This window comes from Salpingoeca rosetta (assembly GCF_000188695.1).
Source record: "Salpingoeca rosetta unplaced genomic scaffold supercont1.15, whole genome shotgun sequence".
Taxonomy (NCBI): Eukaryota; class Choanoflagellata; order Craspedida; family Salpingoecidae; genus Salpingoeca; species Salpingoeca rosetta.
The window spans coordinates 249,721-273,372 of NW_004754919.1; the positions used below are offsets into that span (position 1 = coordinate 249,721).

The following is a 23,652-nucleotide window of genomic DNA, read 5'->3' on the forward strand; positions in this document are numbered from 1 at the left end:
AACACCATCCACCTTCTCAATATGTCACGACACGCTGACACCGATTTGGGCACAATCACTGTAGTATTTCATCACAGGCGTTCGCTACGACATGTGCACACCCAGCAAACGATGCACGAATCAGCGCGCAAGAGGGCATGCACACAAGCAGGTCGACAGCACCCAGCAGAGCGACGGGCAGACAAGAAATGGGGGTAACGCTGCCGTCGTGCCGCTGGTGGCGAGACGCGGGGATGATGTGAGGTCACGAGCAATGGCAACAGAAACACAAACAAACGCGTGGGCGATCAAAGGCAACTGGACAAACACAGAGATACACATGCTACGTTCCAAGCATGAACACATAACAACAGAAGCAATCACGCGTGTCATGCACACGAGCAACGCAGAGAGAAGAAGGCAGGTCAGCGAGACTACACCAATTGGCGATGAAGCGACACATGTGCATGTGGGTGCGATGAACACAAACTTGCACTTGCCACGCACAAACATGCATACACATTCAACGCAAAGCAAAGATCATCACATCACCAACCACCACTTCCCAACTTTAAATGCACTGCACAGCGACACAGGACACGCGGCAACACGACACAAGCGGCGAATAGCAGCAGTAACACAGCAAGAAGCAGCAACACATGCAAACACATGTGCACCATCTGCCATGCCGTAGCCGCCAATCCTTCAGCCAAGCAAGCGTCGCAGGATCGCACGAGCGGCAAACGAGCGAGCACGAGCACGAGACGAGGTGAGGTTGGTCGCGCAGGCCTCAGGCTGTGGACTCCTCCTCCTTGGCCGCGGCGCTGCTGCCGGGCGTGCTGACAGCAACAGCGGTGCTGTCGTCCCCAGCACCGCCCTCAACCGCAACAGCAGATGTCGACGCCTCGGGTGTGGCATCAGTTGTGGCGGGGGCGGGGGCGGGGGCGGTGTCCGCCCTGTCCGCAGCAGGCGCAGCCGTGGCAGTGGCGGTGTCCGTCGTTGTGGCGGGGGCTGGCGCAGCTGTCTTGAAGTCGCTTGGGATGGCGACAGCGACAGTGGTGTCCTGGCCGCGGGTCGGGTCGTACACGTAGATGCGCGTCTTGTCGTACCGCCGCTGCCGCCGCTCACGACGCTCCCGGCGGGGCTTGCCCTGCAGCCAAGACGTGTCATTGTGTCAGTAAGCAATTCCGACGTAGGCATCAATGCGCTTCACCAGATGCACAAGACGCGCAAACAGAAGCGCAAACGCAACACATGTACACACAAGCAACACAAAAACAACAAACAAATGCACAAACACACACACACACAAAACAAATGCACAAACACAACAAACAAACACACACACACAAACAAACAAGCAAACAAACAAACAAACAAACACACAAACATACACACAAACAAACAAATGCACAGCAGGAACACGAGCTCGCACACCTTCTGGCCTGCATCTGCGCCCTGGCCCTTCTTGCCCTTGTTCTTGCGACCCTTCTTGCCCTTCTTGCCGCGCTGGCCCGGCAGCGCGTCCTCGTCGCCCTCACCAGCATCGGCCGCCGCCTTCACGGGGTCTGGCGGCGCAACCGTCTCAACAACGCCGCTGCTCGACATCACAATTTGCCGCCGTGGGCCCGTCGGGGCAGGCGCAGCCGTGCTGCCGGTGTCATCGTTGTTGTCGTCTTCCTTGCCGCGGGACTTGCGGTTGCGGCGGCTCTTGCCCTTCTTCTTCTGCCCGGGCAGTGGCGCCTCGCCGGCCTCATCTGCTGCTGCTGGTGCTGTTGTTGTTGCTTGTGCTGTTGCTGGCTGCTGACCCTCTGCCGCCTGCTTCTCCTGCTGCTTCGGCTTCTGCTTGCGCTGTTTGCGGGTCTTCTTGCTGCCCTCACCACCCTGCTGCTGCTGCTGCTGTTGGTCGACAGCAACGTCCTCCACGCGATCCTCCTTCGACGACAGCGTGATGTGCTTCTTCGGGCCCTGCTGCTGCTGTTGCTGCTGTGGTTGTTGTTGCGCGTCGTATGCGTCCACGGGTCTGCCCTGCGGCGCCTCATCGCCAGCAGGACCGCCACGGCCCCGACCGCGACCACGCCCACGGCCCCGCCCCATCGGCCGACCACCGGGGCCACCGGGGCCACCTGGACCACCAGGGCCGTACCCGCGCCCGCGCCCGTAAGGGTAGCCGCGGCCCCGTCCAAAGCCGCGTGGCATGAACGAGGGCAGCTCCTCGTCAAACTGGCGCGCGTCAAAGGAGACCTCGCGCATGCGCGTGTCAATCTCCTGGATGGACTGCAGGCGGTCGCGCGCAAGCTTCAGCGCAGACTCCGCAAGCACAAACGCCCGGTCAACGCTCTCCTGCCACATGAAACGGTTGAGTGTGTGTGTGTGTGTGTAGTGAGTGAGTGAGTGAGTGAGTGAGTGAGTGTGAGTGAGTGAATGTGAGTGTGAGTGAATGAATGAGTGAGTGAGTGTGTGTGAGTGAGCAAGGTGTACGCCACTCGTGCGCTATCTGTCACGGCGAGTGTAGAACAATATGCATGAGTGCGTGCGTGTTACCTGTGAGCCGATCATCTCGGCGCCCTCGCCGTCCCTGATGCGGATGCGCAGGACGCCCGACTGGTCAATCAGCCGCTGGATCGTCGCGCCGTTCTTCCCAATAAACGGGCCAATGTCTTGCCTGCAAGCCAGGGATATTTGGGGGGGGGGGAGGAAGGAAAGGTGCAGTGAGGGATGTGGGTGTGGGAAGGCGAAGGCGTTTACGAGGAGCGAGCGACCATGGGTGGGGGGAAGAAAGACGCACAGACACGAGCAACACAGGCACACGACAACACCAACAACAAGAAATCCCGACACACACACACACACACACACACACACACACACACACACACACACACACACACACACACACACACATACACGACATGCATCAAACGTACTCGTCGAGCGGGAAGACGCGCTTGACAATGGTCATGGCGGCGGTGGCGTAGTCGAGGCCCTCCTTTGTCTTGGCACGCACCATCACCGACGCCGATGAGCCCGCAGGGTCGCGGTTAATCACCACCCGGTCAACCTCGGGGTGCGACTCCACGTGGCTCACGTAGCTGCCCTTCTGCTCGCACGTGCGCAGGCACCAAAGGGAATACAAGCATTGTGATGTGAGGTGAAGACGATGGTGGTAAAGGTGGCACAGCGGCGAGAGCGTGTGTGTGTATGTGTGTGTGCGTGTGTGTATGTGTGTGTGCGTGTGTGTGTGTGCGCACGCATCGTCTGTGCGTGTGTGTGCTAACCGGGCCAATGGCGAGCGAAACAAATTCGCGGGGAATGTCGAATGTGTGTGTCAGCATGTTCAGCGACTCCTGCAATCGAAAGTGACACGCAAGCAACACAACAATGTCAGCGCTGCTTGTGTGTGTGTGCTTGTGTGTGTGTGTGTGCTTGTGTGCTTGTGTGTGTGTGTGTGCTTATGTGTGTGTGCTTATGTGTGTGTGTGTGTGTGCAGACCTGCTGGCGCTGGGCGATGGACTCGAGGAACCGCTGCTTGTCGGCGTGGATTTGAAGCTGTCAATGAACACAGAAGGTAGATACAAACACACCCCCCCCCCACACACACACGACAAGCAAGGGGCAGTCAACGAAGCGTGAGGCAACAAAATTAACTGGCAAGGCGCAAGAGGTTCAAATAGGGATGCCGTGCACATGCGTGTCACGTACGCGGCGAAGGAAGTCGTTCATGACCAGCTGTGATTTGTTGATCGCCTCCCGGTTGCCCTAAGGAAACACACACGCGCATACAGGAAACACATGCACGTGCACGGTTATGCTGTGAGCAAACCCGCAACGCAAGTCGGGATGAAGTCGGGATGAAAACGACAAAGCCCTGTCTTTCTCTTGACGATGCATGTATGCACACGCGAAGAGGCAGTGCGCAATGTGAAAGAAGCGAGTGAGCGCGGAACTTACGACGAGGACCCAGATTGGCTGGGCGCCGGGCGGGGTTTCGACCTGCACCGCCACCAGGCCGCACAGTGCCCGCAGATCCTCCTTGATCGCCTCGTCGCTCCTGTCGAAGCACAACACACACGCACGAAGAGCACAGCATTGTGAGCCTAACAAACACTCGACATTGAGTGAATACGTGGGTATGTGTGTGTGTGTGTGTGCGCGTGCATGTATGTGTGTGTGTGTGTGTGTGTGTGTGTGATTGACGTACGCGGCCTGTACGAGCGTTGGCGCAAGGGCGACGTCGTGGCGGGCGAGCGTCTCCGGGTTGAACGCCGTGCTGCAATCATGCACGAAACACAACATGAAAAGACACACACACACACACATACACACGCGATACTTTGGTGAGTGGATGCGACAACAACTGCTCAGCAGCGCGTAGTCAAAGCGCGATACACTCTTGTGTTGTCGACAGCATGCGTGCAGGAGCACGCAATGCGCGTGCTTGCGGCGGCGGCTTACTTGTCGTTTGCCATGCGAACACGGCCGGGCTCCACCCACTCGTTGAAGCTCTCATCAAAGCCAGCGTACGTCACCAGCAGCAGCTGCAAGAGTGACACGGCAGCACGAGACAGTGGCACACATGCAAAACGCACGCTTGCGTGAGTAAAGAACGTGAGAGCGAAGCAAGCACAGGCAGGATGGCAGGCTGCACATTCATTCAACCACGGGTGTGAGGTGAGCAGTTGCAGCGTGTTGCACCACGTGACTGACCATGCTGGGGCCGTCGCCACGGACTTCAACGATGCTGGCACGCGCCCAGCACGGCGGGATGTTGGCGTCGACATAGTACAGCACCTGGTGATTCGAGAAATGCTCAAGCATAAGCAGAATGCGCGTCGACACAAAGGGCACGTTGACACAAAGATATGCACACACACGTACTCGGCTTATAGGCAAGTACCTACGAACAAACGCACAAGCGAACAAAGGTACAAACAACAACCACGCCAGGACACACACACACACACACATGTGCACGTACGTCGACTTTCTGGCCTGGGACAGCCTTGAGGTCCTCATGGGGCGGCGTTGTGCGGACATGTGCCAGGGGCACTGACTGGGGCTGGCGCCAGCTACAGGAGCCACAACAACAACAAACAACCACAAGTAGCCACAGCCCACAAAGCAACAGGACACGCAACGGAGTGAGCAAAAGCACGCGCGCGGGGCATCGACGCTCTTGCAACGCTAAACAACAGGCGCAACCAGACGCTTGCACACCACGCCACAACGCACTTGTTGTCGAAGACGATGGTGGCATCGTCCTTGCTCCACTTTGTGATGGTTGCCTGTCGTTCACAACGGAGAGTTGTCGCGGGTTCAGTCAATAGCGCGGGAAATGAGTCAACGCGATCGGTTCATGCAGACCATGGCAGAACACAAACAAATTCGCTGCAACCACCACCTACCGGGAAATAGCCCCCAATCTCGGGGTCGAACACCTCGACGCGAAGCATGTCGTCGTCTCAAGTCTGTTTGCCTCTGCTAGTCTTGCTATGCGTTGTTGTTGTTGTTTCACTTTCACAACAAAGAAACACAGTGCACAGGCCAAAGTTGCAGACAAATTGAAGCGATCCACAGTCAGCACAACAAAACGAACGTCAGTGAGATGGAACGGTGACAGAACGTATGTGTGTGGGTGTGTGTTGTGTGTTTGTGTGTGTCTTCCCCTCTTTCCCTCCCTCCCACTCTCGCCCTCGCCCTCGCCCTCGCACTCGCACTAACACTCACGCAAGCAAGCGAATAATGTGGGGTGTCAGGGCTGGCGTGGTTGCGAGCGAGCGAGTGGACAGCGGCAAACAAACAACACAAAGCAAGCAAGAAGCAAGCAAGCAAGAAGCAGACACAAACCTTTTCCACTGCCACGACGCACCAATGGAATTCTGTTGGAAAATATTCGCCAATTTTCCGGAGATCACAGGTTTGTGACAACGACGACGACGAAGAACAATGACTGGTGGCGGTGGCAGCAACAAGGTGACGGCCAGCCTGGCAGCGGCGAGGCGGAGGTTTCGACGGCTCCCAGAGCACCTGGCACAGTGCAAGCAAGAGGTGCGTGTGGGTGTTTGATAGGTAGAGGGGAGAGGGGAGTTTAGTCGTGGGTGCGTGTGATGTGTGCGACGTGTGGTGTGGTGTGTGGTGTGATGTGTGCGACGTGTGATGTGATATGCGATGCGCAACGTCATCATCACAGATATGCAAGTGTTTGTGGGTGTTCGTGGGTGCTGACCACGGCTTCCCACACGGTGCAGGCGTCAACGTATGCCAAGTGCATTGAAGGGAACGTTTCTGGTGTGCAGAAGGACATGTGTGCGCAAGAGTTTTCTCGCTTGCTGGCCTGCGTCAAAGCAGCTGCGGTACGTGTGCCATGAACATGGGCGTGTGTGCGAGCGTGTGTTGTTGTGCGTGTGCGAGCGTGTGCATTTTTGTGAGTGTGAGTGCATTGTGTATGCGTGTATGCGTGTGTGTACGTGTGTGTATGTGTGTCTGTGTACAAACGAGTGAAACTGTGCTTCCCCAACCAGCCATTTTCTCACATGGCAGCGCGCCATGCTTCACGACACTTAACACGCTCGTTTTGCAGGCCAAGAAGTGACAGCATGGCAACACCAACCTCCCTCCCCCCCCCACACATACACACACTCTCTCACGCACATGTAACGACTTGGCTTAGGATTACTAATGAACCCCCCCCCCATGTTTCTGTCGCTGGCGGTGTACACATGCACATATTGAAACCTTGTGCTCTGCACGCAAGTGTTGCACCTGGCTCGCTTGCCTTGGTTCGCTTCTAACATGCAACTGGTGACACCTTGTGATATCAAAGTACAAGCCAGCAAGATTGCACAAGGAACAAGCACACACAGCGGACAGAGAGGCAGAGAGAACGAGAGGAAAAAGTTGACGCTGACACACACACACACGCACACACACACACACGCACACACATACATACACACATAACACGTCAACAACGGCTAAGCTTGTTGGGCGGCCTTGCTGCGCATAATCTTGTCCTGTCGCTTGGCCACCTTGCGTGCCTTCCTTGCCTTCTGCGCCTCTGTCTTCTTGGGCTTCTTGGCGTGCGGGTTCGGGCCCTTGCTGCGGCTGCTGTTGGCCTTGCGTCGTTTCATGCTCGTCGCCGGCGCAAACTTCTCCGACGCCACCAGCCCCTGATATGACGGCCGTCGCGGCGCACCAGGCCTGGGCACAGAGACACGTGGTGATGGAATTGAAGAAGAGGGGGGGGGGGGAGAACAAGGGTGGATGTGAGGATAGGCGCGCGTGCGTGTGTGCGTGTGCGCGTGTGTTGCGGATTGAATCGTGTCGTGTTCTGCGCACTGTGGCAATAGCAGGAGCAACTGCACCGACGAGCACGTGCAACCACTTCACCACAATCACCCTGCACAGCACAGCACAGCACGGCACATCACCTTGGTGCGTGTCGCGGCTTTTTCCCGCGGTGGTCCAGCACAACGACCTTCGCCCGCTTCCCGCCAGGCCCGCCTGCACAGCAGCAAACAGGCACGACGCAACGTTGGTGGATGCATGCATGGTAGGTGAATGTGTGGATGCGCGTGTGCATGTGTGTGTGTGTGTGTGCATGTGTGTGTGTGTGTGTGTTCACCTGCTCGCTTCTTTGCGTTGCGGTCTGCCTTGCTCCTCTTCGCTGCAAGTCGGCGCAGTGCACCCGGCTACAAACACACAAGCACACACAGATGCGCGTAGAAGTACGGTAAATGTCAGTCGCGGTCATCACAATAGCCGTCACAACACAATGTTCCTCTGCGAAGCAGCAGGCACACACACACACACACATACACACACACACACACACACACACACACACACACACACACACACACACACACACACACACACACGCACGCAACACAGCGCAGAAGCATGACAGCAAAATCGTACCGGGAGATCCTCTGGGTTGACATCACGGCCACCATCACCATCACCATCATCATCACCATCGGCCTCCTGTGCCCTTCGCTTCCCTTTCGCCCCCTTGCTCCCCTTGCTCTCCTTGCTCCCCTTGCTCTCCTTGCTGCTGTCATCGCCACCCTTGCCACCGTCAGTGCCGCCACGGCCGCGTGCACATCGCTGCACGCGCATCTCGCGCGTTCGGAGTTTCTTTCCGTCAAGCAGGAGCGCAAGGGATACGCTCTCCTCAAGCGCAAACGACACATACGCAAACCCTTTGCCAACACGCAGCACCTGCGATTGTGTGTGTGTGTGTGTGTGTGTGTGTGTGTGTGTGTGTGTGTGTGTGTGTGTGTGTGAACGGGGGTGAGGAATTGCATGAGCACCATCGCCCGGTTCAAGACCACATACACCGGCAGCAGCAGCAGCAGCACCACCACCACCACCAGCAGCAGCACACCTTATCACGGATCACACGGACGCCGGCGACGGTGCCGGCCTCATCAAACGCCGCGTACAGCTCCTCTTCCGTCACGTCTGATGGTGGCGGTGATGGTGAGTGGGTGGTGGAGCATCAAGCAATGAGGATGCGAAGCGGAAGATGCAAAGAATCAGAGAGACAGACACACACACACACACACACATAAACACATAAACACGCACACACGCAAGACACACTGACAGACAGACAGACTGACACACACACACACACACACTCCATGATGAAGAGGCGCACCAAAGGGGAGGTTGCCGACAAAGACGGTCTTTGTTGGCGGGAGCCTTGTGTTGGACCCGGCCATATCCACACGCAGATGCCGCTCGTTGAACACCATCCCATTGCTGCCGTATGGGAAGCGCATGCACGTGTGCGTGTGTGTACGTGTGTGTGCGAGAGTGAGGGTGAACGTACAGGTGTACGTGTGTGTATGTGTGTGCGCGCGCGCTGTTGAGTGGGTTGCATTGGTGCATGTGTACGTTACGTGTGCATGTATGGGAATGCTTGCTTTACATCTGCACGACAATGCATGAAAATATGAACATGACCGTGCGTGTTCGCCACTGTAACGCACCACTTGAGTGCAGCGCGTGCCATTGCGTCCTCTGCAAAGACGACATACGCGTTGACCGAGTTCTCCTCCCCGCCAACTTTGCGCCGCCTGAGCAACAGCACGGGCAGCACAACACGGAGGTGGGGCGGGAGCATTAAGATCGCGAAGGGTGGTACGCTCGCAGCGCATGGCAAGGCTTGAACACACACATACACAAACACACACAAACACAAACACAGCACCATGACAAGCGTGGGCTTCCAAACGCACAGGAGAACGGCGGCCTTGGCTCCGCCCTTGTGTGCCATCAGGTTCTGTGAGCAGGCAGACAGGTCGCACATTGGAGAGGCATGTGAGGCTACAGTACAAGCACACACACATGCACACATGCACACATGCACACAGACACACAGACACACACACACAAGCACACACACACAAGCACACACATACATACACAACCACACACCGTCGTTCGGAATCGGCATGACTCGATCTTGCCAAACTGGCTGAACAGCTTCTTCAACGCCTACAATATGCACACGAACACACGCCCAGGGATCGTGAGAGGAGAAATAGAGTGGTGCACCATCACCCACAACCAACATGGCAGAAGCAGACACAGCAAGCAGCCAAGCCAGTGTGCAAGGTACCCATGTCTGTGCACAGCCGTGTGTGCATGCTTCTTTCACACGCACCTTTGGCTTTGTGTTGATGGGCAGGTTGCCGACGAAGATGGTGCGCTTATTCCTCTCTTCCTTCTCCTCTGCACTCATTCGTCCTGTTGTGGCCTCGGCTGTGTCTGCTGTCTTGTCCTTTTGATCTTTCTTGCTCTTCTTGCTCTTCTTTGATTTGTTGGCTGCACCATCGCCACCCTCCTCACCCTCTCCACCTTCCTCATCCTCGCCCTCGCTCCCCTGCTCTCCATCTGCACCAGCGTCACCGCTGCCGCCTTCCTCGTCCTCATCGTCCTCCTCCTCGTCATCTGTCTCCTCCTTGGCTGGCGGCATCACAAACGGATCGGGTGCGGCAAACAGGTCTGCGATCGCCGCATCCTTCGCCACCTCGGTCTTCGGGCCGCTCGAGCCAAACACAAACGCCATCCTCGATGTGTGCGTGTGCGTGTGTGTGTGTGTGGGGGGGGGGTGGGTTGGTTGGTTGGTTGGTTGGTGTGTATCGATGTGTCGATGCAGATGCGGTGTGTGTGTGTGTGTGTGTGTGTGTGTGTGTGTGTGTGTGTGTGTGTGTGTGTGTGTGTGTGTGTGTGTGTGTGTGTGTGTGTGTGTGTGTGTGTGTGTGTGTGTGTGTGTGTGTGTGTGTGTGTGTGGATGGATGTGGCTGGATGTGTGTATCTGCTGCTGCAAACACGTGCGCGCAAATCACGTTTTCCTGTTTTGCACAAGCAAGCAACGGCAACAGCAAACAACAACAACACACACCACGACCCACCTCACGTCCATCACCATGTTTGAGGAGGCGCTGAAACGGGCTGGCGTGGACGAGAAGGATGAAGGGACGCTGACACGCGCGCAGCAGTTGTGGTCGTTCCTGGACACCATGGCTGCCACCGACCCAAAAGGTGTGTGTGTGTGTGTGTGTGTGTGTGTGTGTGTGTGTGTGTGTGTGTGTGAATATGTTTGTGTCAATGTGTGTGTGTATGTACGAACGTCCTTGTTGCTGCTGTGTGTATGTCGTCCCCACATGCAAGAATACGCGTAGTTCTTCATCTCACCTGCGCTCGCACTCGACTGTAGCGTATCGTGAGTTCATCCGCAAGCAGATGGACGAGAAGAAGAAGATGGAAGAGGAGATGCACCCACCAGCCGCCTTTACCCTCCGCGCAAAGAATGTGCGCCAACTGTCGTTGATGCCGCTGTGTGTGTTGTGTGACTGAAGCCGCTGTTGCTGGTGTGGCCTGGCCTGCACTTGATTCTCGTCATTCCGTGCACACACTCATGGCACACCCTCCCTCACACACACACACTCACTCACTCACTCTCTCTCTCTCTCTCACATGCACAAACACACACACACACACACACTTACAAACATACACATGCATGCACCGCCTGAACCACGCGTGGTTCTGAAGATGAAGAACAACGACACGTGCCTGGTGTCGTTTTGTGGTTCGGACAAGGTGCCATATCCCCAGACGCCGACATCACCGGTGCCTGTCGTCACGCGAAAGCCGGTGCAGACAACCCATCAAGGCGAACCCACACAGCTGCTCGAGGTGCGCGTGTGTCCTTCTCCCCACCACCGTTCATGCCAATCTTGTATTGATGCAATCGTCTTCTTTAACCCTAACCCTAACGCTAACGCCCAGCCGCATCATCCCCACACTCACTCATTCAAGAACATGTGCTGCCATCTCCACCCATCACACACACACACACACACACACACACACACACACACACACTCATTCACACACACACACACACACACACATTCACACACTCATTCACACCACATTAGGTGATCTTCAACCCTCGGGTGCTTTCGGAGTGCGAGGAGGATGCAGAGGCGCACCGCATGCTGGTCGACCTTGCCCTGCGCTGCATCAACAGCAAGCACGGCGACACGTTCCAGCTGGACCAGGCGAAAACAGCCCGTCTCAAGCAGCCATTCACATACAAGGAACCCACGTTCCCGCCATCCTTTCAGCATCATCAACAACAACAACAACAGCAGCAGCAGCAGCAGCAACAGCGAGGGCCTTTGGAGCCGCAGGATTTGCTGCGAGAGTTGGCGCGACAACGCGCACAGAACGACACCACCGATGATGACGACGGCAGCGGCGATGGTGATGTCGCGAGCAGCGATGGTTTGTTGAGTGCAGTGAAAAAGAGCAGCGGGCGCAGTGCAAGCGGCGTTGAAACCTCGAGCATCCTGCTGCCGGGTGGCCTTCGCGCGAGCGAGGTCATTGGGGGCGGCACCAACAGCGCACCAGCAGCGCCAGCACCATCGTCGACATCGACAGCAGCGACGACAGGGTTGAGAGAGACAACAGCGGGCGTGAGGGCAGGAGAGACTCGAGGTGTATCACAGCAGCAACAGCAGCAGCAGCAGCAGCAGCAGCAGCAGCACGGGGTAGACAGCGATAGCAGCAGAAGTGACAAGAGCCACCAGCGGACTCGCACTGGCGGTCACGATGATAATGATGATGAGGATGGCGACAATGATGGTGATGGTGCGAGGCGCGCGTTGTCGTCACAGCAGCGGCCGCTCGTGCAGACGATTGCGTCCACATCCGGTGCCACCATCCCCACATACCGGTTTGCACCGTCGCCGCCACCCAACTCCACCGTGCTGGAGGTGGTGCTGCCTGGCGTGGCGACAGCAGCAGATATCGACCTGGACATTGACGATGACAGCGTGGAGTTGAGTGTGCCCGACCGTCACCAGCTGCAGGTATCGCTGCCAGCACCAGTTGACCCCGACGCAGCGCGCGCCAAGTTTGTCAAGGCCACCGCCACCCTCGTCCTCACCCTCCCGCACCAGTGACGTGTGTGTGTGTGTGTGTGTGTGTGTGTGTGTGTGTGTGTGTGTGTGTGTGTGTGTGTGTGTGTGTGTGTGTGTGTGTGTGTGTGTGTGAAAGTGTGTGTGTGTGAAAGTGTGTGTGTGTGAAAGTGTGTGTGTGTGTGTGTGATTGCATTTGCTGTGTGTCAGTGTATTTGTTCCTTTGTCTCTGTGCCCCTTTGTCATCCTCTCGGCAATACCGTGTGTTGTCGTGTTGTTTACTTGCAACGAAGCATATTCCCTTGTATATTCACACGCGTGCCTGCACGCAAGTTATTACCTCTCTCTCATTCCCGCAACCCTACCAGCCGCTACAATACGTCGTTCAAGCCAGTACAAGTACACATACACGACAACCGCACAATTGCACGGTCGCACACTCGCACAGGCAACGCCACTGCTGACACTGCTGCTGTCTGTATGTCACACTCACTCCACATTCACGCCATCATTGGCTTGGTTGTTGTTGTTGTTGTTGTTGTTGTTGTTGTTGTTGTTGTTGTTGTTGTTGTTGTTGTTGTTGTTGTTGTTGTTGTTGTTGTTGTTGTTGCTGGTGGGTCTTCTTTCTCGCTCCTTTTCCCTTCTGCTGCTGCTGCTGCTGCTATTCATGTTCTTGTACTTGTTGTTCTTGTTCCCGCGTGGCTGCCCTCTATCCTCCTTGTCCTTGCTCTCCTCCTCCATGTTCTGTCTCCCCTCCTCCCTGCTGCTGCTGCTGTTCAGGCAGAAGCTTTGGGTCACGGCGCGTCTTGCGTTTTGGCCGCGGGGCGTTGGGGTTTTCGTTAACGTAGAACAGCTTGAGCAAGTTGATGGCCCGCGTGCGCATGGGCCCGGCCTCCAGCTGCAACTTGGGCAGGCCGTCTGGCGTCTCGCACTGCAGCAGTGCCGTGTGTCATGCAATGCATTCATGGTGATGATTGGTGGTGATTTGTGGTGATTGTGGTGATGCTTGAGCGTTTGAGCGTCTACAGTGGTAGACTCAAACAGGCAAATAAGAACAAAGCAGTGCAAGCACACACACACACAATAACAACAGCTGCACACTCACTAACACACACATGCACGCGCGCGCACACACGCACAAGGATGCACACCGTACCGTGGCAACGTCCATGGTGGAGCCGCAGCCGCCGAACCGATCATTGTGGCAGCCAAACACGACTCTTGTGACCCCGAGCAGGCGCAGCGCATAGGCACACATCACGCACGGTTCAACCGTTACGTAGAGCGTGCAACTGGCTACAATATCCTTGGCCTTTTCCACATCTCCGCCGCACCTCGCAACACAGTCGTCAAAGGCAACCAGCTCTGTTCCCACATACATGTGCATGTGTTGGGGGTTGCGGAGTGCGATAGGCGTGAAGGGATGTCCACGAAGGATACAGAGACAGACGTCGAGGCAAAGAGCGGGAGAGGGATAAAGACAGAGAGGGAGACACACACACACACAGACACACACACACAGACACACACAGAAACGCACACAGAGCGACACTCACTCACTCTCACGCAAACATGCACACACACTGCTCACTCTCACACAAACATGCACGCACACATACAACAAGCCGTACCTGCGTGGCGGGTAGCGTTGTGCTCAATGTTCGTTTGGTTGCGCCCTGCTGCTTGTACGTTGCCGTTGTCATCCACAAACACGCAGCCAACAGGCACCTCACCCTCAGCCAGCGCACGCTGCGCCTCAGCCACCGCCGCCTCCATCACTCTGCTGAAAATTACCTACATTGCCCAACACTTTTCTACAACCACCACAACAAGCACAACAACAACAACAAGCACAACAACGACAAGCACAACCATCCACCACTAACCAAACCTTCAACCTCCTCCTCCTCCTCCTCACCACCTTCCCCATCTCCCCCCCCCCCAATCCCCGGTCCAATTCGGTGCGTATGAGAGGATGACGACGACGATGACGACGCCGCCGCCGCGAGAGGCGCCTGCACAGGCACGAGCGCTGTTTGATCGCTTCACAATGGGCATGGTGCAAACGTTGGAAGAGTGCGAGCATGTCGTGGACATTCGGAGCAAGCCCGCAGTGCCGTGCACCAGCTCGCAAATCGCCACTTGGGAAAGCACGCACACCCACCGGCTCCCCACAGATGTCAAGGACTTCTACCTCAGCTCCAACGGCCTGCAAATTGCGTGGACCGTGCTCTTCGGCCAGCAGATCCTGCCCCTCGGGTGGCTGCACATCAACGCCCTCGGCGATCTCAAGCCCGTGTCCGCCACATCCTCGTCTGCGACTTCCATGGCTGGCACCAGCAAGGCCAGGGCCTCCAAGCTGCCAGAGGGCGTTGAGGAGTTTCTCAAGTCCACCAGCGTCGCAGATGATACCCTCACCATCAAGCGGAGGAGACACATGCCGTTCCGAGCGTTTGCCCTTTCGCCTTGCGGCACGCACGCCACCGTGTGCCTCACCTTCACACATCCATCGCCGTCCATCTGGCTCCTGGACCGCAGCAAGACGTGGCACATGATCGCACGCACGTTCACCGAGTACTACCGCCTGATGACCCTGTACCTTGGCCTGCCGGAGTGGCAGTATGCGCTCACGACACTTGGGCCTTTGCCCGACACCCGCCGCTGGCTGCACGCCTTTGTACCCCCGCACGTCCTGCGCGACAACGCCCACGAAAGTGGTGGCGGCAGTGGTGGCGGTGGTGGTAATCAGCACGGCAGCACTCGAGATGGTGCTTCCAATGGCAGTGCGTGGACTGTTGCGGGCAGCACGGATCGCAGCGTCAGCCCACAGGGCACAGGCACCGACCACCATCATCAACATCATCAACATCATCAACAACACCACCAACGACAACAAAACGTGGTGGGCAGCAGCACGTGGCCCAACAGGCATGGTAGCGATGGTGATGGCGATGGTGGCACCACTGTCGCTGATGGCACGGTCGGTGCACGCTCCCGGCGCACGAGGGCTCAGTCTGCACTGCCAACATCCGCGCGATCGCAGCTGCGTGGCGAAAGCAGCGGCCGATACGACGCTGCCGGCAATGGGGCGGTGGCATCAAGGCATCGCCTAAAGAGCGCTGCACCTGGGCGCTCCCGGCGAGCGTCACGTGATCACCGCGACGCAGGCGCTGTCTCCACCACCACACACGCAACCAAGTTCACCAGCGGCGGCAGCAGCGGCGGCGGTGCGAATATGGGGGCGACCGCAGCAGCGGCAGCACACACGCGACGGGCCATGTCCAAGCTGGACCTGGAGACGGTGATGCGCCGCGTGCGCAACACCGTGGTGAGCCCATCCAAAGGTGATGGTGGTGGTGGTGGTGAGCAGCAGCACCAGCACCAGCAGCAGCAGCAGCAGCAGGTGCGGTCGAGTCAAGCACGACCGCCTCGGCCATTGAGCGGCGCGACGACACCCGGCACCACACGCACGACGTCACGCACCAGCGCCACTTCCAAGCAATAGCACGACGTGTGTGTGTGTGTGTGTGTGTGTGTGTGTGTGTGTGTGTGTGTGTGTGTGTGTGTGTGTGTGTGTGTGTTTGTCTCATCCTGTGCGGTCAGAACTTGCCAACGTGCAGCCTATTTACCAGGGGGACCGGTGGACCGGGATTAATTTTAATGGGACGGGAACGTCTATGGACGACCTAATCACTGCAATTAAAGTGGTCAGCCACTCATCTACAATGATCTTCAGAGAATAGCCGGATTAAGAGTACCCCGAAAAGAGGAGGGTAACATAAATCGGCTTGACTCCTTGGGGAACTACACCCCCAGTGAGCGTGCAACTGTCATGCGGTGTATCCTTACTGGGCCTCCACTTGTGACATATGAGTCGTCTGTGACTAGAATTTGAGAAGAACCCGTGGCGCCATCCATGTCACAGGGAGAGAGAGAGTGTGTGTGTGTCACACACACCCCCACACACACACACACACACACACACACACACACACACACACACACACACACACATCCTTTCCTCTGCCGATAATCAGCGTATGATTTTGTGCAATTTTCCTTTGTGTGGCTTGGCCGTTGCTGTCTGTTGTTTGTTGTTGGACAGATTTGCGCTTTGTATTTTTCGTCGCGCATGCACACAGCTGGCGGATATCGACCTGCGAGACACACCAGGGAAGGAACGCAAAGCATCAAGCAAGCAAACAAGGCTGGCTCACTCGCTTGTGCACCCCTCTTGCGATCTGCAGAAGCGCAGGGATCCAGCCACTGTTTGGGCTTTGCACAAAGTGATATTGTGACAAACGCAGAAGCAGGCCACCGAACAGACGTGTCTTGTTGTTTGCTTGCACTCTGCTGTTGCCGTTGAGTTTGCATTTGTGGCCCTTTGTTAGCTTGCCGCTCCAACGATTGCACGCCACCATGTTCTGGGAAGAGCTGCAGTTGCACACGGCGTCCAACCTGGACGAGGTGTTTGAGCGTGAGGTACGCTGTTCACCAGGCATCGCACACATGAGCGCAAATGCAAACAAACACACACACATACACATACACACAAACGCACGCTTCGGAGCGACCTCACGTAGTGCTTCTCACACGCACGCACACATGCATGTGCACTGCAGAGTTTCACGCTGGAAGACCTTCTCGAACACGAGGCCATGCTGCAAGAGTACCGCACAAATAACCTGAACCTCGTGGAGTTGTAAGCGCTCACATGCTTCTAGCTTCTGTCCTGCGTCACACGCTGTTGTGGCAATCAAAACAGCGATGATCAAGCGATGCCTGCAGCCGTGCCTCGTGCCCTGCAGCCAACCCTCATTGTGCGTTGCGTGTGTGCTTGCTTGTTGCCAGCTTGGCGAAGGACGAGAGCATCGAGAAGATGATCAACTACATCACACAAGAGCCAACGCACGACATGGACGAGAAGACACGCTTCAAGTGCGATCTCGTGCCGGATGTTCATGCAATTGAGGACTGCGTGTGTGTGTATGTGCGTGTGAGAGTTTGTGCTGTTCTGTGTGTGCGTGTGTGTGTGTGTGTGTGTTTATTGCTCTTGACCACAGCTGTTCTTGCTGCTGCTCTTGTTCGCTTGAACGCTGTGTGTGTGTGTGTGTGTGTGCACCATCTCACCACATCAACCGCGTCGTGGATTGGTGCCCGCTTTACCCCAGGTATCCCGACCTTGCCGCGGAAGTGCTGAGCGCAGACGTGTCGCCAACGGTGGTTGATGCACTGATGAAGGAGCAGCACCAGCAGAAGCTTTGGGCGTTTCTTCAGCAGGACGGCGAGCTGCACCCGCTGCTGACCAGCTTTGTATCCAAGGTCCTCCAGTCCCTCTTCTCAAGCAAGACCGAAGAGGTCAGTGTGTGTGTTGTGTGTGTGTGTGTGTGTGTTGTGTGTGTGTGTGTGTGTGCGCGCGCGTGTGTGTGCGTGTGCGTGTGTGTGCGTTAGGGAGTTGGTGATCGTTTGCCGGCGCAAGTGTGAAACACACTATTTGTGCTGTCCCATCACAGACGCTGCACTCACTTCGCTGCGGCATGTGCTAACACCGCCTCTTCTGCATCGTCTTCTCTCCCACAATTGTCGCCGTCATGCCTCTGCCATCACCACCACCAGATGACGACGCACCTGAAGGAGCACCCGGAGCTGCTTGAGGCCGCGTGGAAGCACATCAAGCTCCCCGCCATCGCCGTAAGACACACGCGCGCGCGCTCGCACGCAGGTGTATGCGCTGTTGTTGACTGCGGCAGCAGCAAATTCAAACGTCCTCACGTTCTGTCATACACCCTCCCATTCACTCCCTTTTTCACACACACACACACACACCTCCCCCTTTTCCCGCAGACGTTTGTGCTGAATCTTGCGACGTCGGACTACGAGCTTCAGTCGTGGCTGGCAGACGCGTTCGATCTCGTCGGCAAGGCGCTGGCTGAGCTCGACCCTGCGCACCAGCGGCCCCGCAGCGAGCTCGCAAACGTCGAGTTTGTGCTGCAGGAGATTGTGTACAGCGCGCGGCGTGACGGTATCGATGATATGCACGACGCGAGCGACCAGGTGCACGTGGGCAACCCGCTGCTGTCCATGCTGCTGCGGCAGGACACCATCACGCAGCTGCTGCAGCACACGTTTGGCGGGCATGAGCCGTCGCAGGAGGCCGGCATGAGCATCCTGTATGCGGTGCTGACACACCCGCCCCGATACGAAGATGAGCCCGAGCCCTCGGACGACGACAACGCACGCCTGCAGCAGGGTGCGTGAACATATATGTGTGTGTGTGTGAGGGGGGGGGGTGTATGCGTGGTGTTGTTGTGTGCGTGTGTGTGTGAGGGGGAGGGAGTATAAGTGTGGTGTTGCTGTGTGTGAACATATGTGTGTGTGTGCGTGTTCACATTTCTCTCGTGTGTAACCTCTTGTCTGCTTGCGCATCCTTGCATCCTCGCTGTGCCCTCACGTCCACTGTCCACGTCACTGCTGTGCGCGACAGAGCTTGCCACCGTGTACCCCGCTGTCGTGCCCTTTATTGAGAAGTTCGACGCAACCGTCCACAACACAGACGTGAGCACGCCCTCGCACATGCTCGCTGGCGTTTCGAACCTGCACACGTGCACAAGATGTAGCATGTGGCAACTGCTGCTTTTTCTGCACACACACACACACGCACACACACACGCGCACACACACACACGCACACACACACGCACACACACCAACACGTGTCGCCACCACCAGGGTGCCGGGGCGATTACGACGGCCTCTGGCACGACGCACCGGTTTGGAAGCGTTCGGCTGTCTGCTCTGCGCATCATCGCAGTCCTCTTCCGCGCAGACAACGACGCCGTGCTGGGGCGGCTGATGGAGCTCAACACGCTCGCCACGTGCCTGGCGCTGTTTGAGAAGTACCCGAACAACAACTTCCTGCACAGCGAAGTGTTTTCTATCCTGCAGCACTGCCTGAAGCAGCTGCCCGAGATTGAGACCAGCCCGCTCGACCGAAGGCTCGTCCACGCACTCAAGGGTGCGTTGCCATGATTGTGTTTGTGGAAACGTGTGTGTGCGTGTGTGGAAACGTGTGTGTGTGGGGGGGGGTTGCCTTTGGTGATGGCGATTGTTGGTGTGGGTTACGCTTGCACGTGGTGTTGTCGTGCTGTCCGTCGTTGATCTTACACGTGTACGCTTACACACTGACAAGTACTCACACACTGACACACGCACACACACACACTCACACTCTCTCACGAATGAATGCCTGCGTTGTCTTGTCGCACTGCAGACGAAGGGCTGACGAAGACGCTTGTGCAGCTGTGGCGCTTCAACAAGAAGGAGGAGGCGGCAGAGGGCGGCCACCGCCTCGGGTACATGGGTTACTACACGCTCGTCGCCAAGATGGTGCAGCAGCTCGAGAACAGGAACCACCCCGAGCTCAACGCCATGCTGTTCCCGGATGAGGACGTGCGACAGGAGTGGAACGCCATCAAGGAGGAGCTCGCCCCGGCCATCGCACTCTTTGAACGCCCGCTCGTACGTGCTGGCGCTGGTCTGTGTGTGTGTGTGTGTATGTGTGTGTATGTGTGTGTATGTGTGTGTATATGTGTGTATGAGTGTATGTGTGTGTGTTGGTGCTTTCAATCTGCGTGTGTGCCTTGGTGCGTCTGTCCTCCTTCGCCTCACTCTCCACCATCTCATCACCTTTACACACACACACGCACACACCCTCCCCTATCCATCCATCCCCCCCCACACCGCGTGCAGGGCGGGGAGAAACCGACCGGGTATGAGATGGACAGTGACGACGATTTCTTCGTGCCGCCGGCGCTCATGGGCATGATGCAGCAGATGAACAGCGCAGACAACGACTTTGACAGCTCCGACTACGGCGACGACTACTACTCTAAGCAGCTCACCCCGCCCATCCCAACAGACCTCATGGGACAGGTGCGCTCCGAGGGAGAGGAAGGCATAGAAGACTGTGTGTGTGTGTGTGTGTACGTGTGTGTGTGTGTGTGTGTGTGTGTCTGTCTGTGTGTGTGTGCGCGCGCGCGTCTGTCTGTTTGTCTGCCTGTCTGCACCTCTTTTCCTGTCTTTGTGGCACCTTTGCCTGCTGTCCCGTGTTCGCCTCGTCACACCACCACGACAACACCACGACACCACCACGACACCACCACGACACCACCGCCATGTTGGTGCATGGACGCGTGCGCCACTTTTCCACCGTACCCAGGACGAGTCTGACGAGGTGCTGTCGCGCGCGTTCAACCCGCGGATTGACCTTGGCTTTGGCGAGGAGGGCGTGTTTGCTGCCGGCATCCACATTGACAGCGCACTGGAGAACGACTACGAGGGCGACGCGATGGACGACACGCAAGAGTGGCGCATCCAAGCCATTGGTGACGACACCGCAACAACAGCCGCCACAAGCGCTGATGGTGCTGATGCTGCTGATGGTGCTGATGCTGCTGATGGCGCAGGTGTGGTCGAGAGCGGTGCAGCGATGAACACGAGCACAGACTCGTCGACGTCATCGGAGGGCGACGACGTCAACACCGCCACCGCCACCGCCACTGCTGGCAGCGGCAGCGCACACCCGGCCGTCATGTCCTCGTCTGATGATGACGACGATGCTGTTGATGATGCAGAGACGGCCGCTGCGGGCGAACAGGTGACACCGGGTGATGATGGCGATGCCGGCGACGATGAGGGTGAAGATGAGGAGGATGCTGAATGGGAGACACGTGCCATTGACACATCCACGGAAGCGACAGAGCAACAGCAGCAGCAGGAGGAGGAGGAGGAGGAGGAGGAGGGCGTTGAATTTCCCGAGCGCGACAGCGACGACAGCGATGACAGCGACAACGAAAACGTAGGACTGTTGTGTGTTCGTGTGTGTGTGTGTGTGTGGGTGGGTGGGTGGGTGGGTGTGTGGGTGGGTGGGTGTGTGGGTGGGTGTGTGTGCATGTGTGAATGTGAGTGCCTTTTGTGAATGTGAGTGCCTTTTGTGAATGTGAGTGCCTTTGTGATAGTGTGTGGGTGTGTCTTGACCATTCGTTCCTTCTCGTCCTCTCCAACAAATGCCAACTCACCAACCCCCCACTCAACCATCTTCACTGCCCGTCCCCAGCGGAGCGGGTCGTACGACTTTACACAGACGCCGCCATCACCTCGAAAACCGGTGGACGTGCCGCTGTCCCCACGCAGTGCGCAGGCGGTCAGGCACATCAGCCCAACACACAGCGACCGCGTCTCAAGCAGCCCCATCTCGTCCTCCCCGGTCCGACAACGGGCGTGCTGTTGTGGCGCCTCTTGGTGTTCTGTTGCTTGCTTCACTTTGGTTTTGCTGGCGTTTGGCTTTGGTTTGGGAATTGTTTTGACTTTGTTGATCTCGCTTGATTGCGCAGGTGTACTTCTACGCCACGCCCCCCTTCCCTCCTCGTCCTTATTCGTGACTTCTCTCACACGATTGCGCAACTTGTTTTGTCGTTCGTGTGTTTGTGTGTGCAGAACGTATCGGGGATTGACTCGTTTCGCTCCAACGGCGAAGAAAGCAAAGACGACGCCCACAACAGCAGCAGCGACAGCAGCAGCAGCGATGAGGCAGGCGACGACACCGACAACGGACGACAGGGGGACAGCAGTGCATCCACCGCAACAGCAGGAGGGAGTGACGATGCCGACACGCAGGCGGCGGTGGAGGCGGCCAGCGGAGCGCAAGACGTGACGGCTGCACAAGCAGGCGACGACAACGGTGGGCTGCGTGTGTGCGTGTGTGTGTGTGTGTGTGTGTGCGTGCGTGCGTGTGTGTGTGTGTGTGTGTGTGTGTGTGTGTGTGTGTGTGCGTGCGTGCGTGCGTGCGTGTGTGTGTGTGTGTGTGTGTGTGTGTGTGTGTGTGTGTGTGTGTGTGTGTGTGTGTGTGTGTGTGTGTGTGTGTGTGGGTGTGTGTGCTTGAAATTTTCATGCTTGTGCCGTGCAAGATGACACGTATTGCTCGCGCTCACGTCTGCACATTGATGGACGTGTGTGTTCGTGTGCAGGCTCTGAGGCGCAGGGGTTCGTCGGGGAATCACCAAGTGGACGGAGAAGGGTATGTGAGAAACCAATGAGCATGACGTTCCATGCATGCATTGTTCATTGCACTGAACTTCGCGATTCTGCAATCCTGAAGCCGTAATCACTTACATGCAACAACACGACACGCCGACCACCACCACCACCATCATCATCATCACCACCACCACCACCATGATCACGCCATCACATTAGGGGAAGCGGTCGCTGCCGACGACGCCGACCAAGACCGTCTCTTCCCCATCGCCGTTCTCGCCAGAATCATCCGCGTAGTCGCAGCCAATATGTGTGTGTGTGTGTTCAAGACAACGCAATGGGGAACAAGATAATGGCGCAAGCACGATCCTCGCTCTTGTTCCAATGTCTCCCAAAGCCGTGTCCCTTCTGGCCTGTTTTCGCATAGCGTAGCCCAGTGTGCATTGCTTGTCGCTATTCGTTGCTGTTCTTTCTGCGTCATTTTCTTGCGTGCCTTTGCTGGCGTCCATGGGTGTACATCGTTGTATGTGCACGTGCGTGTGTGTGTGTGTGTGTGTTGGCTCATAATTGCTTTTTCACATTTTTCTTTCTGCAAGTGCTGGAACGTTCGTGCCACTTGTTCATGTGCGCAACTTTGATTGGTTGTTGTGATTGTGCGTGCTTGCGTGTGTGTGTCTGTGTGTGTGTGTGTGTCCGTCTGTTCCATTAGCCCTTACTTCATTTCTTCCGTCGCTGCCTGTTGCGTTGCCTCGTGCTTCCTCTCATGTTTCTCTGTCTCTGTTGTCATGTCGTTACAATCCCACGCTGTGTTTGCTTTAACATACACCGTTCCTGTCCAATCCCAACGAGGCATGCACCACGCTTCCTTTGGTGTAGCGTGTGCGCATGTGCGTGTGTATGCGTTGTGCGACAGCAGACATGTATTCTTCTTCGTGGACGCACGCGCACACGCAGAACGTGCAAAACAAGCGCAAACAAGCAGTGCGAAGGAGGGCACGAAGGCACAACAACAAGCAACGAAGCAGCAAAGAAGCAACCAAAACAAGCAAACAAACCAAAGGCAACACGCAGAGCTCGCACACACGCAAAACGTGTAAGCATCGACATGTGCGTGCACGTGAGTGTGTGTGCACGTGCATGTGTGTGTGCGTGCACGTGCATTTGTGTGTGTATGTGTGTGTGTGTGTGCGTGTGT

At 56.8% G+C, this 23,652-nt stretch overlaps 7 protein-coding genes across 7 annotated transcripts; 4 read left to right on the forward strand and 3 right to left on the reverse strand.

The window, feature by feature from the left end:
- Positions 1–44: 44 nt before the first annotated feature.
- PTSG_05851 (uncharacterized protein) lies at positions 45–5,909 on the reverse strand. The gene is made up of 15 exons (XM_004992687.1): positions 5,827–5,909; positions 5,385–5,493; positions 5,212–5,264; positions 4,958–5,048; positions 4,687–4,770; positions 4,435–4,517; positions 4,181–4,249; positions 3,931–4,030; positions 3,682–3,738; positions 3,472–3,528; positions 3,258–3,326; positions 2,907–3,079; positions 2,524–2,644; positions 1,417–2,322; positions 45–1,129 (listed from the first exon to the last, which is right to left on the reverse strand). The coding sequence occupies exons 2-15, from the start codon at positions 5,430–5,432 to the stop codon at positions 770–772; spliced, it is 2,271 nt and encodes a 756-aa protein (XP_004992744.1). The 5' UTR covers positions 5,433–5,493; positions 5,827–5,909; the 3' UTR covers positions 45–769.
- Positions 5,910–5,925: 16 nt separating this feature from the next.
- Positions 5,926–6,571, forward strand: PTSG_05852 (uncharacterized protein; the record flags this gene model as incomplete). Its single annotated transcript, XM_004992688.1, has 3 exons — positions 5,926–6,027; positions 6,228–6,332; positions 6,560–6,571. The coding sequence occupies 3 exons, from the start codon at positions 5,926–5,928 to the stop codon at positions 6,569–6,571; spliced, it is 219 nt and encodes a 72-aa protein (XP_004992745.1).
- A 382-nt stretch (positions 6,572–6,953) lies between these two features.
- Positions 6,954–10,128, reverse strand: PTSG_05853 (uncharacterized protein; the record flags this gene model as incomplete). Its single annotated transcript, XM_004992689.1, has 10 exons — positions 9,656–10,128; positions 9,427–9,486; positions 9,228–9,271; positions 8,979–9,065; positions 8,645–8,748; positions 8,369–8,445; positions 7,900–8,202; positions 7,604–7,670; positions 7,410–7,482; positions 6,954–7,179 (listed from the first exon to the last, which is right to left on the reverse strand). Exons 1-10 carry the CDS (start codon positions 10,058–10,060, stop codon positions 6,954–6,956), a joined length of 1,446 nt encoding a protein of 481 aa, XP_004992746.1. The 5' UTR covers positions 10,061–10,128.
- Positions 10,129–10,348: 220 nt separating this feature from the next.
- Positions 10,349–12,467, forward strand: PTSG_05854 (uncharacterized protein; the record flags this gene model as incomplete). Its single annotated transcript, XM_004992690.1, has 4 exons — positions 10,349–10,536; positions 10,712–10,806; positions 11,050–11,193; positions 11,439–12,467. The coding sequence occupies exons 1-4, from the start codon at positions 10,422–10,424 to the stop codon at positions 12,465–12,467; spliced, it is 1,383 nt and encodes a 460-aa protein (XP_004992747.1). The 5' UTR covers positions 10,349–10,421.
- A 539-nt stretch (positions 12,468–13,006) lies between these two features.
- Positions 13,007–14,200, reverse strand: PTSG_05855 (tRNA-specific adenosine deaminase; the record flags this gene model as incomplete). Its single annotated transcript, XM_004992691.1, has 3 exons — positions 13,007–13,353; positions 13,579–13,787; positions 14,054–14,200. Coding segments are annotated over 3 exons (578 nt in total), but the record flags the coding sequence as incomplete, so codon positions are not given.
- Positions 14,201–14,397: 197 nt separating this feature from the next.
- Positions 14,398–15,930, forward strand: PTSG_05856 (uncharacterized protein; the record flags this gene model as incomplete). Its single annotated transcript, XM_004992692.1, has 1 exon — positions 14,398–15,930. The coding sequence occupies one exon, from the start codon at positions 14,398–14,400 to the stop codon at positions 15,925–15,927; it is 1,530 nt and encodes a 509-aa protein (XP_004992749.1). The 3' UTR covers positions 15,928–15,930.
- Positions 15,931–16,539: 609 nt separating this feature from the next.
- PTSG_05857 (uncharacterized protein) lies at positions 16,540–23,296 on the forward strand. Its single transcript, XM_004992693.1, has 15 exons — positions 16,540–16,904; positions 17,045–17,124; positions 17,274–17,360; positions 17,594–17,780; positions 18,039–18,113; positions 18,267–18,672; positions 18,907–18,977; positions 19,152–19,437; positions 19,693–19,940; positions 20,172–20,354; positions 20,641–21,279; positions 21,538–21,687; positions 21,918–22,161; positions 22,448–22,497; positions 22,677–23,296. Exons 1-15 carry the CDS (start codon positions 16,842–16,844, stop codon positions 22,752–22,754), a joined length of 2,847 nt encoding a protein of 948 aa, XP_004992750.1. The 5' UTR covers positions 16,540–16,841; the 3' UTR covers positions 22,755–23,296.
- The last annotated feature ends 356 nt before the right edge of the window (positions 23,297–23,652 follow it).